We start from the raw sequence: 20,858 nt of genomic DNA, 5'->3' as shown, positions 1-20,858 counted from the left end.
TTAAACAGGAATCACTTTTATTTTAACGTTGTATAGATTCTAAATTGGAGACGAGATCAGAGCGAGAGTTTTCAAAGGTGCTTTGAATTTAATCACATCACACAACATCAGAACGGCATCTTCTGAGACCTGAAAACACCAAGAAAGAAACTGTAATCTTTACCAATTGCAAAATTAAATCACTTAGAAATAGATTACAAATTTAGTAAGTAACTAATTACCACTTACTTTTGTCACTGGCAATATGCCTTACCAATGTTTTTATAGTGTAACTACAGCTCATTCTCTCCTTTTGGCTTTCCATCTCTTCATCCCTCCATCAATTTATCTATCTGTTGATTTATTTGGTCATTCATTCATCTCCATCGTCTGTCTGTCTATCCTGGTGATTTCTGAACGTGCTTTGTGGTGGTTCCTTCATGTGGCTTGCCCAGTGTTCATTTTGGCATCTGATTTTGATTTTGTGGTATTGATCTTCTCATCTCTGCCAGAAAGTAAATAAGCACATTTTTCAAAGTGCTGAACTTTTGCTTTAAAGGTCCAGTGTGTAGAATTTAGTGGCATCTAGCGGTGAGGCTGCAGACTGCAGCCTCCTCACCTCAGCCTCCCCTCACCTCACCCTCTCCGTCCAAGCATGTAGGAGAAACTACAGCAGTCACAAAAATTGTGTCTGTTCTGGGCTACTCTAGAAACATGACAGTTCAACAAAATGTACTCCGTGTTTATTGAATTCACTCATTCTAAGGTAAAAACGTTTCTTATTTTCAGGTGGTTATACACTAATGAAAATATACATTTACATTTACATCACACATTTTGCCAACAGATCCTGCTGAATGTTACACATGGAACGTTTAAATTAACATCTGGAAGAAGAAGAAGTTAGACAAACGACAACAATCTTGCCAATAGCCAATAAACACTGCCAAATGAAAATAATTTTAACTTTAAAATAATTACAGCCATATTTATGGGGCTTGATAATGGTATGTTAGTCTAAGCAGGGGTTATTGGACTGTATGTGTTTGTACTTCCAGGTGTTTTGTTACAGCTTCTTGTCAAATTTTAGCGGGAGTGCTACTGATTTCCATCCAAGACCATGTTAGCTAATAATGTTCGCAGAAACAACGATTAGCTAACAATACAGGCTGAAACTAGTCGTTCACAGTGTGGATGAACTATGCTGTGACTGCGATGCTGGAACTTTCTATCTCTCTTCCAAGGCACTAACTTAAAAGTGTCCCACTGTCCCAGGGACGGAAAATCACAAGTTTGAATGCAGCAGCATCATTTTATATGCATAAATATGTGCTGCCTTCTCCAGGCATGCATGCAAGTTCTCCACCTGTAGCTGGTCAGTGTGTGTTGATGTAAGAGTAGTAGAAACAAAAGCACGGGAATCAAGTGCTCTGAGGTGCAAAGATGGTAAACTGCAGAAGCTGTACAACACATTCATGAACATGTAACATTAATACTGCAGAAAAAAAACATAACACTGGATGCTGGAAAACATGTTAGGACAGTGTATCTTGAATATAAACATTACCTGCATAGGAATACATTTTTATTTGACTTAAATTAATTAAATTGAGTTATACTCTGATAACCAATACAAGACAGTTAACAGAAGGTAATACCCAGAAAAATAAACATAAACAACCTTATTAATGTGAATTGAGCTTGAGAGATTATTTGATCCATAAAAACACTTCACTGAGGTGGAACATAGTCAAACAAGCCAGTCAATGTTTGAGTACATCTGCTCGATACCTGGTTATTCATTAAAGCAGCTGTGAGGAGTTTTCACTCTTCATTTACCATGTCAGCCAATCCAGAAGTGCTGTAGTGTTTGTGTCTGCGGCTGCATTGTGGATGGTAATGGACACAAAACTACTCCTGTGTCAGTGTAGCGTAGCACAAACGCGCCTTTCTGGTGCGAGAGAAGCCTTCCTGTTTTTTCCTGTCCTGCTGTCTGATCATGAGGTTGGGTTGATCTTTGCTCAGCTTCTTCACCTGTAGTTTCTCCACTAAAGTAAAAACTTCTCAAGCAGAGATCTTACAGAGTCAGGGTCAGCAGTAATCTGTGCACCACTGTCATGTAGTTCAAAAAGGCGTCTATAGATACTAGCCCTGACTCCAGACCAGCTAGTGCCTCTCTTGGGAACAGTAAAGTAATTACCCTTTCCAAATTGTACGTCATATTTTCAGATCTTGATCTATATTTGGTGGACATGATCATATTATACACATATTACTTACTGTATTCCATAGTTTAAACACACAAATATTGACAATTTGTATCATTCGTTCTTACAATTGTTTTGTGTGTGTGTGTGTGTGTGTGTGTGTGTGTGTGTCTGTGGGTGTGTGTGCGTGTGTCTCTCTATTCGCCAGCCGGTCTGTTCATGCTCATGAGCACAGTGAGAGTCTCTGATCCATATTCAGTCACAGGGTTGAGATGGGGGGTGTGTTTTGTGTGTGTGTTTCTCAGCTCTGCCTGACATCTCCTGACCTTTCGTTCATCTCTTCCAGTTTAGTGGACCAGTCAGTCAGCCATGCCATCACACCTTCAAACACACACACACAAACACACATTATCTGGGTCTCACACACACACACACACACACACACACACACACACACACACACACACACACACACACACACACTCTCATTCAAAATATGTTTTATGTGTTTATTGGGTTTGTAGTTTAGTTGTATATCTATGCGCATGAAAATGTGACCCTGAAATGTGTATTGTCATACACTTCTCTCACATTTCTATTTGATAACACACTGCAGCAGTGACATGTCTAACCCTGGCTGCCAATTTATAAATGTAAAACAATATTTCTCTGCTGCTTGTCCATCACGTTTCCTGTAAAGAAAAGTCTAAACTATTTACAGAGCAAAAGTAAAGAGTCAAAACAGAAGTGCTAGACCTGGATTACTTTGCAGAACCTTTGTAAAATTCAGTTACCTCGAGGCAGTGTGTCCCATAAAAAGTCTAGAAAAGTAATAAAAGAGGAGGTTGTTCTGAAAATCCAATGTGCTGTATACATTGCATTTTGACATCAGGATAAATTAGAAAAACCTCAGTACAAGCAAGCAATAATCAATACTTCTCCCTCGAGATAATTTATCAAACTGTAGCTCATGTAATAGTTGTAAGCTCTCTTGAGATCAGCTCTGGACTGGATGCAGGTTAAACTAAAGTTGGACTGTTTGCATACTGAATGTTTATTATCCATTTAAAAAAAAAAAGAATTAAAAAGACAGGAAAAAGAAAAATATTATTATGGGTGCCTAAATGGGCCAGTATTTGTAATAACTTTTTTGGGGGGAAAAGTGCAAGACGTATTTGAGGAAAAATCCAGTGTTGCCTTTATATTATCTACAATTTAATTAGACGATTAAAACAGTTTAATTAGGTGACATACTACCACATACAGATGAGCATATTACAGCAGTCCATACACAATGTAGAAAATACCTGCAGAGGAAATTACACGTGTGGGTCTGTAGTGAGACAAAGGAGAGCTGATCAGGGAGCGATAATAACACGGACTGATGAGTTTAACCAGTGTTGTCCATCATTAATCAGATACTATGCTAATTACCATATCCATCAACTGAACATATTGTACACAGATCCCCGGTGGTCTGGTTTGTTCCACAACACAGATACACATAAACAGATTAGTTAGTTTGTTGATGCTAACCAATAGCACTGAGACATCTATTATTCTGTTCCATTCTATTGTAGTTTGCTATAAATACACTGTAATGTTTTGTTGTTAATCAAACACCTGAAGTTGTCAGATGTCTTGCTGAAAATGGAATGCAGTGAGTCAGAATCTTCTTCACATTGTTATTCTGCAGGTTTTTCTCTACCTGTCTGCCTCCCCAATAAATGACAGTGGTGGCAACAATTATACTCGTCGCAATTTGCATTGTTTGCTCTCTGCTTTGGCTCTGTTCCCTAAAAACCCCTGACTCACAGGAAATCCTTTCAAGGCAGTGTAGCGGTGAGCATCATCTGCCTGAAGCTCCTCTCATTACAGTGTCTCGCCCTGATTTCTGAATACATAATCCATAGATATTTATTTATTTAGCGGGTTTAATTGTTGGTTTGCCTGAATCTCATATTGTGGTGTAAACGCTTTGGCTGCGGGTGACATGACAACACACACACACCTGGACAATTAATCTCACATTTGTCAGGAAATCTCCATCTCACAGTTTAGTTCTTACCCAAGACCATGATGATTAAAAGAGTACTCTGTTAACTACCTAAACCAAACAAAAAAGAAGAAAAAAAACTGTATAACATTTATGTATAACCAAAAACAAGAAAACAGCACCTAAACCTAGTGCTTCAAAACCAAATATCTATATCACATATATATGTGTGCAGCAGCAAATCTACTATACCTGCCACAGTCCTCATGTAGTGAACACAAGAACCTCAGCCAAAAACAAGTTACTTCCATTATTAACAGTCACAGTTAAAATACTGAGAGGCACATTGGCAAGCTTGAGAAGACCCAGCTGCAACGACTGCCAGTTTGTTCAAACTTAAATATGGTTAAAAGGGTTTTTTGTGGGCAAGTTTTTCCTCACTCGAACCAAGGGTCTAAGACAGAGTGTAAAGCCCTCCGAAGCAAATGTACTTTGTGACTTTGGGCTATACAAATTTGATTTGATTTAATTTGATTTGATAACACTTCTTGACAGTGTTTGTCCTCTTAATTTCCCCTTGACTTGTTAAGATTAGAGCTATTCGGGGCGGTGTTTAGCTCAGTTGGTAGAGTAGCTCCCCCAGGTGCGAAGGCTCAGTCCTTGCTGCGGAAGTCCAGGGTTCGAATCCGACCGGTGGCTTCTTTCCACATGTCGTTCCCCATCTCTCTCCCCACATTCCTGTCACTCCTCAGCTGTCTCTGACCAATAAAGCTTGAAAAGACCAAAAAAATCATCTTAGAAAAATAAGATTGGAGCTCCCAGCAGGACAATGGCTTATTTATATAGTGATATTTAGATCAGCAAGATTCCTCAAGTGTTTTATTTTATTTATCTGTAACTTTATTTTATTCATACTATCATTATTATCATGTTATTTGCTGCCAAAGATAGCAAGCTGGTTATTAACATCTATAAAACCTTTTTTAACTATCCGCTCGAGGACCGTGGAATGCACTTACACATATAGTACACCAGTAATGTTTTCCAGAACAGCAGGGCTCTCCAAATTAGTTGCATATTCTTTTCTTAACACTTCAAACACTCCCCAAGTGAACACTTTTGCCTCAAGTTCACAGATGGCTCCGTAGTATTTGCACATCCTGCCGCGATGTTGTTGCACAGTGTTTGGGACTGGGAGCATTGTATTCTCCTGTGTTCCCTCCACTGTGGAACGAGAGGAACAGACACACAGCCAAAGAGAGAGAGGAGAGACACTGAGTGAAAAGTAGTACAGCTCCAGGCTAGAGTTAGTGAATGAATGAACCATTATAGTACAGCTTTCTGGGGCAGAACACACTAAGGAGAGAAGACAGAAGACAGTTTTTATTCACTGCAATAGGAGGTCAATTCATCACGAGGATTGGTCCACTTGAAGATTTAAATTTTGTTTAAGAGATTTTACCCTGAACAGCAACATGTTGTACAACATGCACCTCAATGTTCAGTTTATCTCAGCATGTTGTCCAGTATTTTGTGTGCATGTGCAGTTGTGCATCTAAGCTGTGTTGAATATGTACATTAGTTTCCCGTGTGTGTGTATGTTTATGTGTGCGTGTGCCTCCGGAGTTTAACAGCCTGAGGCCTTGAGTTGACTTTGATCCACTGTGATGTGCCACTTTTCTCTCCAGGGCCACAACTATTCCTGGCTCTGGCTCTGATGTGTGTGTGTGTGTGTGTGTGTGTGTGTGTGTGTGTGTGTGTGTGTGTGTTCTTTTCTTTTAGTATGTTTGTGTTTGTTTGTCACTTGTTCATGGCCCCTGTCATCTCTAAATATGTGTGCATGGAGGTTTTTTGTCTTGTTCTGCTGTTCTGAAGCACACTTGTAGGTTGTTTGTGTCTGTGTGTGGGTGTGTCATGGACTCTGTGCCTGCAGGCTGACAACAAATAGACTGTGTCCCTTCATTCATTCAAGTGTCCTTCCTGTTAAATACATAAAGTACCACTTGTGTGTCTATATGTGTTTTGTCTCACACACACATGAGACAGACTTTTTGTAGTGAGAATAGTGTGTTTTTATAATCATTATTGTCGAGTGCTGCCAAAAGTACTGCTTTGGCCTTCAAGTAGTGTTTACTGTTTGGCCACTAGTGTGCCGTTTTGATGAGTAATGGACCTGAAAACACTTTTGCAACCTCCTTTCACCAGTTCAGTCGTTGTGCTTTTGAGTTTGAACAGGTGATGGACATGTCATACGAAGGCTTCTGTCAGCTGTTGAATGTGGCTCCTTGTGGCTAAAACTGAAATAACTACAAAGTAGTAGTATTAGGAGTTGAGTGGACTAACCTGATTTCTCAGAATCCAGACACATTTCTACTGCACCATGGCATGGTGGGTGAGTATAACCCTCATTGTTCACCCTTATCCTGACCTTACACCAGACGACTTTCAAATGATTTCACTGTTGCAGACAAATTTCTAATTTCAGTATGAAATTCTGTTTTTAGGTTTTAGTGCGAGCTGTCTGAAGTCAGTCCTTCTCTCATCTTGGCATTCCGATAAAATCAAACATATTTAATATTACCAAACATTTTTAGTCTCGGCTCGTGCAGATAGCGACATCCGATCAAGAACATGAAGTCTCGGTTCTCTTGGACTGTAGAAAAGGAGGAGAAATGTGGTGGAGCTGTGATCAACTTCTCGTACCTTTCCTCCAGGTGCATAATGGGAAATAATCTCTCTCTGAATCTAGTCATTCCTTCACTTCACGGTGTCATGGCAAGCCTTACAATTCATCAACGTTAACAGCTTTTTCTAAAGAGACTATTCTATTGTCATTGCTTCCATACACGAGACTCAAGGACAGTGGCGTAGTCCTCACCTCAGGGCTCAGTTACTGCTGAGTTTCCAACCACAGATTTACTTTATGTTCATGAATCTGTCCAGAATAAATCTAGCGTATCAGATTTATTCTGCTGGTAATACTTCACATATTGTTACTGCTTGTTTGAAAGCTTTTATACCCATATATTGTCGCTGAAAAACACGTATGTAATGAAAAACTCTGTAATGAGACACTCTGAGGCACCAGAAATGAAACTCTGACTGTTTACACCGTCATCAGTAAATGTTTATATTTCAAATGGTATTTAATGAGATGATATAATGCTTCATGTATGTTATTACACTAACTCCCTTCGCCTTTTTATAGTTAATAAAGTTGAGTGTATCAGTTTAACTCTTTCACTTGACCAAATGATTACATACTGAATCAGTCTGATAAGTGAAGCCATCTGGTTTGCTTGTTATTAAAGAAGCTCTGTGTCTACAGGCGGTGTTATTGCTGCTATCCCGCTTTCTAATTACAATATAAAAAATAAATAAATAAAAACACACACACACACAAACACACATCTGACAGCTCGTTCAGCCATAACGCTAGATGTCTTATCAGCCAATTAACCCGCAAGGTGACCTAAACAAGGTTATGTCGTCTCTGATCATATTTATTGAAGTGCTGCGTGTGTGTGCCTAAAACAAACATTATGTGTGTTAATGCTGTGACTGTGCGTGTGTTTTTGTTTAGAAATGTTTGGTGGGAGAGAGAAAAAATGATTGAAATAATTCTCTTTTCCTTCTTTCATCACTTACCCCATTTTTACAAACACTGGTTTCATCCCATTTGTACATTATGAAACAGACAAAAGCTTTCTAATCCTGGCTTTTTTGTGTATGCAAGTGTGTGTGTTTGACTACTATCTTAGTGTGCTGGGTTATGCTTTTGTGTGTGTGGTTGGCATTAGGTATTGCTGCTCTAAGCTTGGTTATCCTATGGCACTTTTACATATATAGATTATGTAACTTTATGTATTTTTGCTGGGTCGCAGACAGGAAATTTGTGTAAGCAAACACACATGGAGGAGAGTGACCATGACACACAACAGGAGAAGGACTCTGAGACTGCTTGTGTAAAGTGTACAGTGTAAAGTGTAATAAGAAATAAGTCCTTCCATGTCGCCATTATTTATACAGTATAAACTATTTAACATAAGGCAATAGTGCTATACAAAGCGGCAATCAGGTTCAATTCTGGTAGCCAATGAAACAGCACAGATGTACGCCATGACACAATAATAAATTAGATACAACACAATAAAAAAGATATGTAAAATATTGCATTTTCATCATGAGATATAGACATAATAAAACATCAGGAATTAAATAATAAAAAACATAAAACCATATTTATTAATTAAGATTTCGATCATATCGCTCAGCCCTAATTCAAAGACCACATTAGTTTTACAATTTTACCTCACAACTCAAAAGTTGAGCTAGATGTCAGAAGAGCCTAACAGAGTTTGACACAAAGATGGTTGCTATAGTTACACTACATGGCCACAAGTATGTAAGTGTTAAAGAATAAAAAATGACATTACATCCATATGTAACAGCTGAGCATCTCAATCCTAAACTATGGACATTAATATGCTGTAACCTTTCTTATACCGATGTCGATAATAAAGTTTTATAAATTAACCTGCACACAGTGCTGGTACAGATAACACATATTGAGGAGCAGAGGACAGTGTAACTGGGGTAGGTTTTATATTTTATTTGAATACATTACCATATTTTCACTAGGTTATTTATAATGTCACCATTTTAATTCTCTACCTTATTTTAGTTGCGTGTTACTCACAAACTAATTTAATGTGCTCACCTTGCTTCTCCTTCTCCTTTTTCTCACATACAAACACACACACACTTACACCTCCATCCACACCTACACACCATCACATACTGCACACACCGGCTTGTAATGCCATGCCTCTACCTGTTTCTCTTGCTGTATCAGGAACAGCAGTATGTTTTATAAAGTTAAAAAACACAACACACGCATTTTAGATTCAGCAGGTGAAAACAATGTTGCCAACGTAAACCAGCGTGTCATTGGCATCAACCAGGTGTGTTCATTACTGCTTCACCTGGTTTGTTCTTCTAAAATCAACATTGTGTTAGTTAATGTCTCTCTGTGGGGCATTATTAAAGGAGTACTGTTTACAAATGTGAGCGGAGAGTTGTGTGACTGTATCTCAATTATCTGTATGTGTGAGAGAGATTTGTGGGTGTGTACAGGAATCTCCAGATCTCTATTTAGACTGTATTCAGTGTCTTGAGATTTGTAAATATGTAGATGGGATGAATCTGTAAATCTGTACATAGATCTGTCATTCAGTCTGTCATTCTGTCAAGAAAATATTACTTAATACTTAATATTTTCTTATTCTCCTACCAACTGTAGATAGAGTAGTAAGTCCCCCTCTATTATAGTCCCAGTCTAAGTCGAGCGGTCTTTTATTTTGAAACGTTTTTTTTATTTCGAAATGACCGTATTAAATAAAACAGAAATAACTAATTACTTCTTGTGCGGCCCGGTACTGATTGATCCACGGACCGGTACCGGTCCGCGGCCCGGGGGTTGGGGACCACTGGCCTAGGTGTTGAGGGCGGGGACAGTCATCATTGAAAAAACTAAAACGTGCTTTCGGCCACCGAATGCAATATGCAGCGTCCACGCATAGGCTTATCTAACATGAAAAATTAACCCATTTTTTATGTACATCTCTCTCTCTCTCTCTCTCTCTCTCTTTCCTTTTTTTTTTTTTTTTTTGAAAAATTTTTTTTTTTGATTTTTTTTTTAAATTTCCCCCCAATGTCACGACCCGGTTCGGAATGTCTCGCGGACCGGTACCGGGTCGCGACCCGGTGGTTGGGGACCGCTGTCTTAGAGAGAAAGGAAAGGTTAGATATCGGTCTGAAATTGGCTAAAACATCTGGAATCCAGAGCAGACTTTTTGAGAAGATGTTTAATTACAGCTGCTTTATAGACTGTGGTACATATCCTGATAATAAAGACAGATTAATCATATCCAATAAGAAGTGCTAACCAATATCCACATGAATATTAAAATCACCTACAATAATGACTTCATCTGTACGAAAGACTAAACCTGATTTATCTGGATATGGACAAGAAGCATGGTGCACTCTAACAAATATAGGCTGTAGTGTTTTTCAGGTTGAAAGACTAAGAACAAGACTTTCAAATGAGTTATGATCTAGTTTAGGTTTAGGATTTATTAGTAGGACTCCACCATTAGTAGCAACTCCACCTCCTCGGCCGGTGCCTTGAGGAATGTGAGTATTAAAATTACTAGGGGGAGTGAATTTCATCACACAGCCATGGCTGAGTAATACACAATAAGTCAAATTAATAATCTGATATTAATTCAAGAAGAAGACAGATCTGATGTTCAAAAGTCCACATTTACTTCTCTTATTTTGTGCCATCGCTATGTATAACTCCTCCTGTTTACTTTTTCTTTAAATAATTTAGATGGTGTAAGACTGCAGCTCTGCCTCCTGGTCTGGTTAGATCTACAAATAAACTCGGTCAGGTTTCTAGAAATGAGAGCTGCTCCATCCACAGAAGAATGAATGCCGTCTCTCATAATCAGAGCAGAAACTCAATTATCTACAAAACCCACATCGTTTGCTGGACACCACCTCGACTGCCAGTGGTTGATTATCACACCGACTCAACATTCATTTAGTGACCTCCAGCTGGCGAAACCTGGAGTCATTACTGCCAACGTGAATAACAATCTTACTGTATTTACATTTATCCTTAGCCAGCTGATTCAATATCGTCAGCTCTGGGCCCAGGAATACATTTGACTGTGGCCGCTGGTCTCGCTAACTCCTCGTTTCTCAAAATGTTTCTGTGTGTTGCTGAGGTACATTTGGTCGCTAAACCAGCTATTGGCTGGTGACTGGCTAACTATAGCAGCTAATTTTTCAGTGGAGTGGTGCCACAGTTCAATTTCACTAAGCCTTAAATTAGTTCATGATTTAAACAGAGCATAGTTGTACATTCATGCGTGTCTAACTCTTTTGTTCTGTTGATTCATCTCCAGCCTTCATCTCTGTCTCTCTTTTGTCTGGTGAGCATTTTAAATCAGTGTTACAGAGGGGAGAAAAGCTGCCTAGTAACAGGCTCAGCTACACACACACACATCTCTACCCCTGCACACACCAAAACATGCTGTCTTTTTTCTGTGTGTGTCTCTGTAGGGAGTTTGGCTGGAGGGATCCAGAGCTGCCAGAGGTGATCCAGATGTTGCAGCATCAGTTCCCATCAGTCCAGTCCAATGCTGCTGCCTACCTCCAGCACCTCTGCTTTGGAGACAACAAGATCAAATCTGAGGTATTGATCTGTGAAGAGAATGAATTCAAAAACTCTGCTTGAAGGGGGGCCTTACTCATCCTGTTGCTTATAAACACACACACACACATGCACACTTTGGCTCTTATTCAGTTAGATTTCTGATTTACACACAACATACTTGCCCACTGTGTCCTCTAGAATGATTGATTTACCACTGCACATTGTTTGTGGAGAGGTGTGCTGTTTGTTTTTTTTTATGTGGGATTTTTTACCACAAACAAGATTTCAGGGGACAGAAAAAAGTTGGTGAGTGTGAAAATGTTGTTGATGGTCACGCAACAGACATTTTGCAGCCACTATAGTTCCTCCTACACACTAGGAAGGGGAGGGTGAGGTGAGGGGTATTCATTTATTCAACCTTGCTGCTAGATACCATAAATGGTTGATGATAACGATTTGATGCAGATCTTTATTGAGGGGAAGCTCCGTCCCACATGTGCAGCCATCTCAGCTCCACCAAAGCTCCATATTCTACAACATTAACTTCTCATTATGCACACTTAACCCAACTCTGAATATAGCCCTGTTCCTGCAGTCTGTCCTGTATCCATCAGACATCATCACTCAGCATCTCGGAAAAACGCTTCCCTCCGTCTCTTCAATGTCAACTCAATTCAGCTCAATTGGACTTCATTAATCCCCACAGAGACGATGGATTTTAGGGCAAACAAAGTTCTTCAAACAGCAATCAGCCAACAAGCATTAAAAGTCGAGTGTGGGAGAGAGACGAGAGAGGAAGATGATTGATATTGAAATTGTGTTGAAGAGTGAAGTATGGTAGTATTCAGAGCAGGGTTGCCAAAACTACAACCCATGGGCCAAATTGTTTTTTGCCCTTGAGTTACATTCCTGAATGGTGCAATGACAAAGTGTTTGCTGAGGGATATGTATGGCCCGTTCAGTCTGTTAGCACCACATATACTGTACAGACAAGGTATTGTGTGCTTGATCTTTGTGTTAGTTATCTGTGTGTGTTAGTTTGTGTTTTATGTTTGTGTTTTCGTAATCGATTGATAGTTTTTAGAAATTCCTGAAAAATGATCTCCAAAGCGAGTTCCTGTTTGTCTCATATCGTTATCCCTTTGGGTTTTTAATGTTTTTCAGACATAATAAGCAGTTGAAATACATGGATCTTTTACAGATGAAGAATATTTTGATTAATCCAAAAGATTTGAGTCTTTTAAATTCAGTTAAAGGTAGATGTAGAGGATCTAACATCGTATTTCTAAACAATCCAGCTACATATGGTCTTCTAAAGTACAGTAAACCATGCTAAAGTTCTTTTATCTGGAGCACAGACAGCACATTATTTATACACAGTATGTATAAGCACAATTGCCTCGTCTCTGTGCAATCTCCACTAAAATGTCTCTTTTGTTTTAATAGAAAGTAAGCAGTCTGCCCTACATTTCCTCTTCGTCTAGACGGAGGGAAGCAGGGAGGGGTGCAGACACACCGAGTGCTGATGGGACAGAAAGTGTTATGGATGGCATTTCAATAAATGTTTCCTCAGTCTAACAGTACTGCTGCACCTGTTTTTTTGAAAAATATAAATTAATGTTTGCACAATAACACAAAAGTGGGACAAATGATTTTTAGAGGTAAACAAGCCCTAATGTTAGATGTTGCATAGTGTGCATAGATACCACTGTGCATATCGTGAGGCAAGTAAACACTTTAATAGCTTGTGAATATCCCCATTCTGTCCCCTTAATGCCTTCATCTGTCCTCAGATCAGGCGCCAGGGTGGCATCCAGCTACTAGTGGACTTGTTGGACCACCGGATGACTGATGTGCACCGCAGTGCCTGTGGAGCCCTGAGGAACCTGGTGTACGGCAAAGCCAACGACGACAACAAGATCGCCCTCAAGAACTGCGGGGGCATACCAGCTCTGGTCCGGCTGCTCCGGAAGACCACAGATGTGGAGATCCGAGAGCTGCTCACGGGTAAAAAAAAATAATAATAATAATTTGATGGTACTGAATGTGGAGCAGAGATAAATATCAGACAATGAGTATTTCCCTGGAAAATATTTCCACAAATGACTCTTTTGTCTGTGTACATGTGTGTTTACATGCACACCTCTTTCCTTAAAGAAAGTCAGATGTTAAAATGCGTTATTCTGCTTCTATAACTGGATTAAACTTTCAGGTGTAGACAGGTTTTTTTTTTTTTTTGTTCCAATTACTTCTCAAACTAAAATTGCAGCCTGGCAAAAATATATTTTCAAACAAGTCAAAATGTATAAAGTGAGAAACCATCTGGGATTTCACAGTGTACACTTTTAATCCTTCTGAGAGGCAGATTTCAACATTTTCAGACTCAGCATATTTAAATTTGATTACTTTCCCTTCATCAACATTTCATTCCAGGCAGTGTTTAAAGGGATTTAAAACAGAAGTTAGAAGTGTGTGTTGAAATATCTATTATATTACTTCTTAATCATTTCCAAGGAAGTTCTCAGACAATAAGTATATAATCTGATAACAAGTACAGAGGAAGATGTAGATTATAGAGTAGATAGACGTTTATAAACATTATAAAATAGACAGTTATTTCAGTTACAGTTTGACTAGCTGTGTTAAAAATTGAATGGGAATGAATAAAATGAAAAAAGAGAATTGAAAAAGATGGAGTCATCAACTCATGACCATTTCAGTCTATTCAGATTATTTTCTGACCTTTACTAAATAGGTGCAGCTGAAGAGAGACATGAAAACATGCAGCAAAGTGGAATCAAACATGGGCCACTGCAGGCAGGACTGAGCTTTAGTACATGGGGCTTATGGTCTACTACAGTATGGTCTACCAGTATTTCCAACAAGGATATTAAGTTAATTATACTGAAAAACGACATCAGATGATTCTGTATGACTGACTTGATGGACGTTAAGAAAAAAGATTGAATATCACAATAAAATCTTACATTTAATGAAGAATATCACCAGAAAAATACAATAAAGGTCATTTTGTTATTATCTGCAATCAGAAAATTCACATCAATCAAAATCCCCCCCCCACACACACATAACAGAGATAATTGTTTACCACCTGCCTGCTTCCCAGCACTCAGGTTCTGTTGACTTGTCAAAATGAGATTCTGTGCATATTCTGCGTTCTGCACTTGTATCCACAGCAGGTTTGTGTTCTCTGTCAGCAAACACAAATATCATCCACATTGTAAAAAATGTATTCAGGATTGATTCATCTGAGGTTCCAGACCCACTGAGGTCCGGGTGGTAAACTCTTCACCATCCAAAAGGATTAAAGGATTACCAGCACTGCCTCTACCACTGTTTTTTCTCACAGCTTTTGTTGTAGATATCGTCACACTTCATGTCTAATTGGCATTCACACAGTGGTAAAAAGACTTCCACGTACAGAGAGATGACAGAGTTAAAGGGGAATACCACTCGATTTTTTAAAACCGATCTACGTCCAGAGTCCTCCAGGGGTTTATTCCAATCCTGGAGCCAAATTAGAAAAATTGATTTCTCTTACGAGTACCCACGCTAATGAAAACATCTCTGCTGCAGACCGCCTCTAAGGAGCATGATATTTCAAGACTAGACATGTCCAAGAGTTTAGTTATTTCTGCTTTCTAGAACCTTTTAATTGGTGTGATTCAAGGTGATCTTAGGAAAATGAAGCCAGCCCGTACTCGTAAGATCAAAAGTAATTCAGGTAGGCTGCAGGTGGGAACAGTATGTTTATAGAAACAGTTTTGATTATTATTTGGCATCAGGACTGACCAAGTTGGGCCAGTGAGTCTGTTCCATTTGGAGCCAGTTGGTGTGTAAGCTGTTTAAACATTGAAGCTTGAAAGTTATTTTTTGCTGGGAAGTTCTCAGCAGATGGAGTTCATTAAGACAGATCAGCAAGCACGGACAGGAAGTCAAAAAAGTCATTGAAATGAGGGAGATGTAATTATAGTACATTTACACTTTATCTCTATGACAACTGAGCAATCTGTGTGACCTTGAAGAAATGCGGATATCCAAACAATGAGTAAAGGGTCATTCGTGTAGTCTGCTGAGGGATATTATAATCCAGTTTGCTGTATGCAGAGCCACTGGAGATAATCTCAGTCTAGTGAAGTTTGCTGTCCTGCAGGCCTAGACCCTTTCATTTCTCCATCTATTACGTATCTACAAATGAAGCATATAGCCTCCATTTCTTTGCCTTTTTCATACATAAATGATCAAGGCACACAGATTGAATAGATATTTTGATATATGAATACAAAAGTTTAGGTTCTCACAGGATTTCGGAGGTGATACAACTCTAATCATAGCCTATCTGTTACTACCATAATGGATAATTTCACACCTCTAGATTTATGTCCCATTCATAGTTTTCACATGACATCACATCGCTATAGGAACACCCACTTGGTCTGCCAGCCAAGTGAGCGATTTCCAACACAGACTAAGTTTATTTAGTCAAAATGCTAAGTAGCTGCATGTTGTTTGATCTGATGCACTAACTGATGAGGAGACAAGTCTGGTTTGACCAGGTTGAACTGAGTGCGCTGAGCCCAGTGCACTGCAAATCGCTTTGTTTCTGAACGGGTTATTGTGCTTCTTACAGAATGAATGCAAATCTGAATCTGCATCTGAAAAGGAAAGTCGAGAGAGGAGATTTTGGGTTAGCGTTATTAGACATGAAAGAATATCTTGTCCTTCACCTCGCACATTTCAGCATTATTGACCCATCTAGATGAAAAGTACATAAAATTATCTAACTTTTGTTCAGGGGAGAGATCCGCTGCAAGATATATGTAGACATCGCCAAAGTGAAGCTCTAGCACACTGCGGCAGGTGCTTTATGTGGGTCGCAAGTGGCCAAAACTTTGTTCATGATCAAAATATTCATGGGAAATTGAGTGTGTGCAGTGTTCAGTGTAGATCGTCATGTCGGATTTTTATTTTGCCTTCCAGGGGCACTTCCTCACACGGAAGCCTGTTCCTTATCTAGTCATTAAGTTTTTGGCCCGTTAGAGACATGCTATTAACATTTGTCATTGTAACTGTTACCTTACCATAATCAAGTTTTTTTAATGTCTAATCTTGACCAGACTTTAACCAAGTAGAAAGTGAGAATTTTATTATATATTATATTATACTATTATTGTGTCATTTAATGTCAGCTGGTCCATCATTCAAGGTAATTAAACACAAAGTGAATGGATAGAAAAAGAAGAAAGTGCACTGTAAATTGACAGAATTCACAGAGTCGGCCTTTGAGAAAGCAGTCTTACCTTCCATCCTACATGATGTCGAAGCAGTGTCAGCCTACTAAAGTGTCACATCCAAACTTATCTTCAATCTGTGCAAACTCTGAAACCGAACTGTCTCTTGTCTCCACTAAAGCTGCCCTTGAGACTTTCTTCCCTCTCCTGATTATTTACAGCAGTACATCACATCAGGCTGACAGATGATTCTGGTGACAGACAAACATTTTAAGCATTCATGGTTCATGGTCATGGAGTGTTAACCACATGTGCTATGGGCATTTATGTATATGTATGTGTAATGACTATAGAAAAGGGTTTAGTAGAGATAGAAATAAAAGTTTTTTTGTATGCCGCTAGAGTCTTAAAGAAGATTACCATATAAATTAGAGCAGCAATTCAAGGCACGGAGCACAGAAATCCCTCCTGTCACAAATTAATCAGCTGAACGACCGACCGGACGCAGACGCACCATGCTCTCCTGTCTCTCTCAAAGACCCAGAGGAAATAACGCTCGCTCTCCGTCTCTCAGCCTCTCTTTCTCGCTCTCTTATCCCTATGTGCTTGGGTTTTCTTAATTGGTCTCCCCTTCTCTTCCCGTCTTTCCCCTGTCCTCTTTGCCTTTCTCTGTCTCCTTCCCCCCTCCACTCTTTCTCTACCGTCTGCCTCTCTCTCTCTCTCTCTCTCTCTGGTGAACATTTTAAATCAGGATCACAGTGGGAAGTCAAGCTGCCTGCCTTGCTAGCTGCAGATTTAGCTACACACAAGTACACATGAAGGCTTGTTAACAAACACACACACACACTCTCTCTCTCTCTCTCACACATGGCGTGCTACAAAGTCACAAACAAGGTTGTTGCTCTCTTGTTTTAAAGTCTCTCTCCTGCTTTTCAGTTAAACGATGAAGAAGATTATGTGCAGGGAATAAAGCGGGTTTAAAAGAGCCGATATTAACTCTACCTCTGCAGATTAGATGCAGCATACAGTACAACATTGTGTGTGTGTATGCTTGTTTGTGTATATTCTAAATGTGCTTGTATCCTCCAGTTCATACTTGTATCTGCAAGCCCTTTTCTAATGCAGGAACTCAAAACGAGCCTAACATGTAGCCATGTTTCTGTCAGCTGTGATTGGTCAAGCAGGTCTGTTGTCACATAACAGAGCCAAGCTTTTCAAGTGGCAGTGCCACAGTGAAAGTCAGGAGATCACCATAGTTACAAGGCATCATCCTCAGTAATTGTAGAGATGTCAGTCTGGAGCACAGTGACAAATGATGTTAGCATCCCTAGAGCCACACAGCTAGAGTGGCTGAAAAGGAATGATGGAGAACAAATTAATACGCCTCGTCGTTCATGAGTATTTTTTCCATTCAGAGGTAGCTGGAGTGATTAGAAACCCAAAGGTGAAGCACGAGGATTCACAGCGAGGATACAACGTACAGTTAAACAGTGCAGGAAAAAAATAAAAGCGAACAACATTATATAAAAATAAAGGGTCACGATGCGTGTAGAGCAAACCAAAATGTTATGAAGTGTTTTGGACAGCAGAGCCCTGGATTCAGTGTTTTTGATATAAAAACAAAACACTTGTTCCATTGTTGTCTGTTTCTACAGCAGCACACAGAGATGATGCATTATGGTTGGTCCCAGTCTCGCCTAGTGAACGATGTACTGCATATAGAGAACATCTTAGTAGTGGTTAGTATAGCTGACTATACTTTAGGTTAAAACACAGACCAGCTACATATGTGTGCAGACCTCTATTGGACGGATGGGCTGATAATGATGGCAGAGCACTATCTAATATCCAAAGTATCCCACTAGTTTGATATCTGGTGATGAAGATGAGATTCATCTCATCATATCACCATCATGTTACTAATATTTCCATTAGTATGCACACAAAGGCAGGACAGTCCTCAAATTAATTTAGTATCAGTCAGAAAAGGCAGAAAACAGAGAGGGGAAGTTGAGTCTGTTGCTCTTCACACAGAACAAATCCATCACATGTTGTGTAGCGCTCTCAGCTCCTTGGACTCCTTTAGCCTGAGGCTCTCTTGTTAGGTCAGGGCTGTCTCTACAGAGCAGTCACTCTGCGCAGGTTGGACCCGTCTGCTCCCACTTACACAGGTATTCAACTTTTTTTTTGTTAAATGCCAAAAATGCCAGTGCAAGTAGCATAATACTGGTATATGAAAAGTCATTTTGTTTACCCTAAACAAGGCACATTGTTCTGTTGCAGAGAATTCTACCTGCGGTTCAGAAATGCAAACAAAAAGCTTTCATGACCTGAATATACTGTAGTTTGCATCACTGCTTTATAGAGAAATAATATGAAAATTTCAGATTTTGTTATTTTATGCAGTGTGCAATGCTCAGACTGCCTGTGCTTCACTGTCTGGGGCTGAAGCAAACTTTGAGTACGTTTATGATGTTTAAAGGGAGGTTGAGTGAGCTACATAACACCATGACATCTGCAGTCTCTGACTCACTCACTGTGCTGTCTATAACTTCATTTCCTCATAAAATCTGCATGCCGTCAGAAGCTGTGGTTCCACTTGTCATTACAATGCAACTTTTTCATGCCGTCACAGCAGCACACATCATTGTAAGTGACAGGTCTGGATTGCTCACATCAGTGTCAGCTCTTCAGAAGCAGATAGTGAAGTTGTCAGTGGCTCACACTGTGATGGAACTCTCTGCAATCTGAATACAATCCACTCACAACGCTCATCCAGTACAACAACATGAAAGACTAAAGAGCAAACTGCAAGAGAAATTTGATTTTGATAAACTAATGCCATTAGTCTGTTAATAAATTATGCTATTTAATTAATTAAGTTATTTATTTTTTATAATATATTTTTTATAAAAGACAAAATACTAACAGAACAAACCAGAGGAAGACAAAAACACAGAGAATAAAGGTAGGGCAGTTTCTTTCTTTCTTTCTTTCTTTCTTTCTTTCTTTCTTTCTTTCTTCAGCTCTGGTTGACCTTGACATAATCAACAGTATGCTGCTTAGCAACACTGTTTGCTAAACAACATTCCACACTGCAGTCGAGGCTCATTAACACAAAGCAATGCGCCTGTGAAGACCCAGTCATTAACACTGTTCGATGTTCACTTCATTATGAAAAGTGAAGCTTACGCTTAGGCTTCAGGTTTCATGACAATAAATGTGTGCAAAGCTACCAAATAATATAAATGTATAAATACAGACAGGTGACAAATTAAAGAGAAAACCTGAATAAATGAGTGGATAAAACGCTTCCACACAGGTGTGCTGCTTAGTTCAATTAAGTAATTAACATTCAATTATGCTCTGTGGGAATCGTGGAAATTCAGTGCAGGCTCATTTTGTATCAAGATGGCAAGAGGAAAAGATCCAAGTGACTTTGAAAGAAGGTTCATTGCTGGGGCACAGATGTCAGGAGCTTCAGTCACGAAGGCTGCTCGACTGACTCGTGTTATAATTAATAAGAACAGAGAGAGTGGCATCTGCATTTAGATTTGTGGGAGAGACACCAGGAAAAAGTTGGACATTGTGGTCAGCAGTGCACATTTGATGCCTGTGATTCTGGTGTATTACTGTTATGTGTAAGGAAAAACAGAAAAGCAACACAAGCAGCTTGTTGAAGTGACTGAGAATGTTAATGCAGGATGTGATCAGTCTGAGTCAGCAATAACACTCAATTACACAAAGATAAATGTACATCTGAGTGTTTAATGGTGCAAAACACATCTGCACTGGTCCACAGAGATGTGAGAAAAAGTGATATGGCGAGGTGAGTCATCCTTCCCCATGTGGGTGAGAGTATGTGTGTTATACACCAAGACAATGGTAAAGGCCTGAATGTTACACACCTACAGTTGCTCTGTTAGGCTGTGAGGGCATTTTCATAACATGGTTTGAGTTTTAAATGAAAGCAAAGATCTTCAGAGTGATCATTTTTATGATGAAATCCTATGATAAAATATTTCTATCCTGATAGCAGTGGTCTCCAGGATGACAAGAAGTGACTGAATGGTTAAATGATGTGAATCATATGCTGATTGATTGATATTATATTGGTAAATATAACCAAACTGCATGACGGCAGCATGCGTGAATCTTATTTTAGAAGACATAGCTATACGGTAACGTATATGCTA

The 20,858-nt window shown here is 39.3% G+C and overlaps 1 protein-coding gene across 8 annotated transcripts in view; it reads left to right on the top strand.

The window, feature by feature from the left end:
- ctnnd2b (catenin (cadherin-associated protein), delta 2b) overlaps window positions 1-20,858 on the top strand; it is a 153,331-nt gene that overhangs the window by 97,765 nt on the left and 34,708 nt on the right. For all 8 annotated transcript variants that reach the window (XM_027283522.1, XM_027283518.1, XM_027283520.1 and 5 more), the window contains 2 exons: window positions 11,317-11,449; window positions 13,204-13,417. In XM_027283522.1, coding sequence (XP_027139323.1) covers window positions 11,317-11,449; window positions 13,204-13,417 — 347 coding nt within the window. The remainder of the gene's footprint in view (window positions 1-11,316; window positions 11,450-13,203; window positions 13,418-20,858) is intronic.

Source organism: Larimichthys crocea, chromosome X (genome assembly GCF_000972845.2).
Source record: "Larimichthys crocea isolate SSNF chromosome X, L_crocea_2.0, whole genome shotgun sequence".
Lineage (NCBI taxonomy): Eukaryota > Metazoa > Chordata > Actinopteri > Sciaenidae > Larimichthys > Larimichthys crocea.
This window is presented reverse-complemented; position numbering and strand designations above follow the sequence as displayed.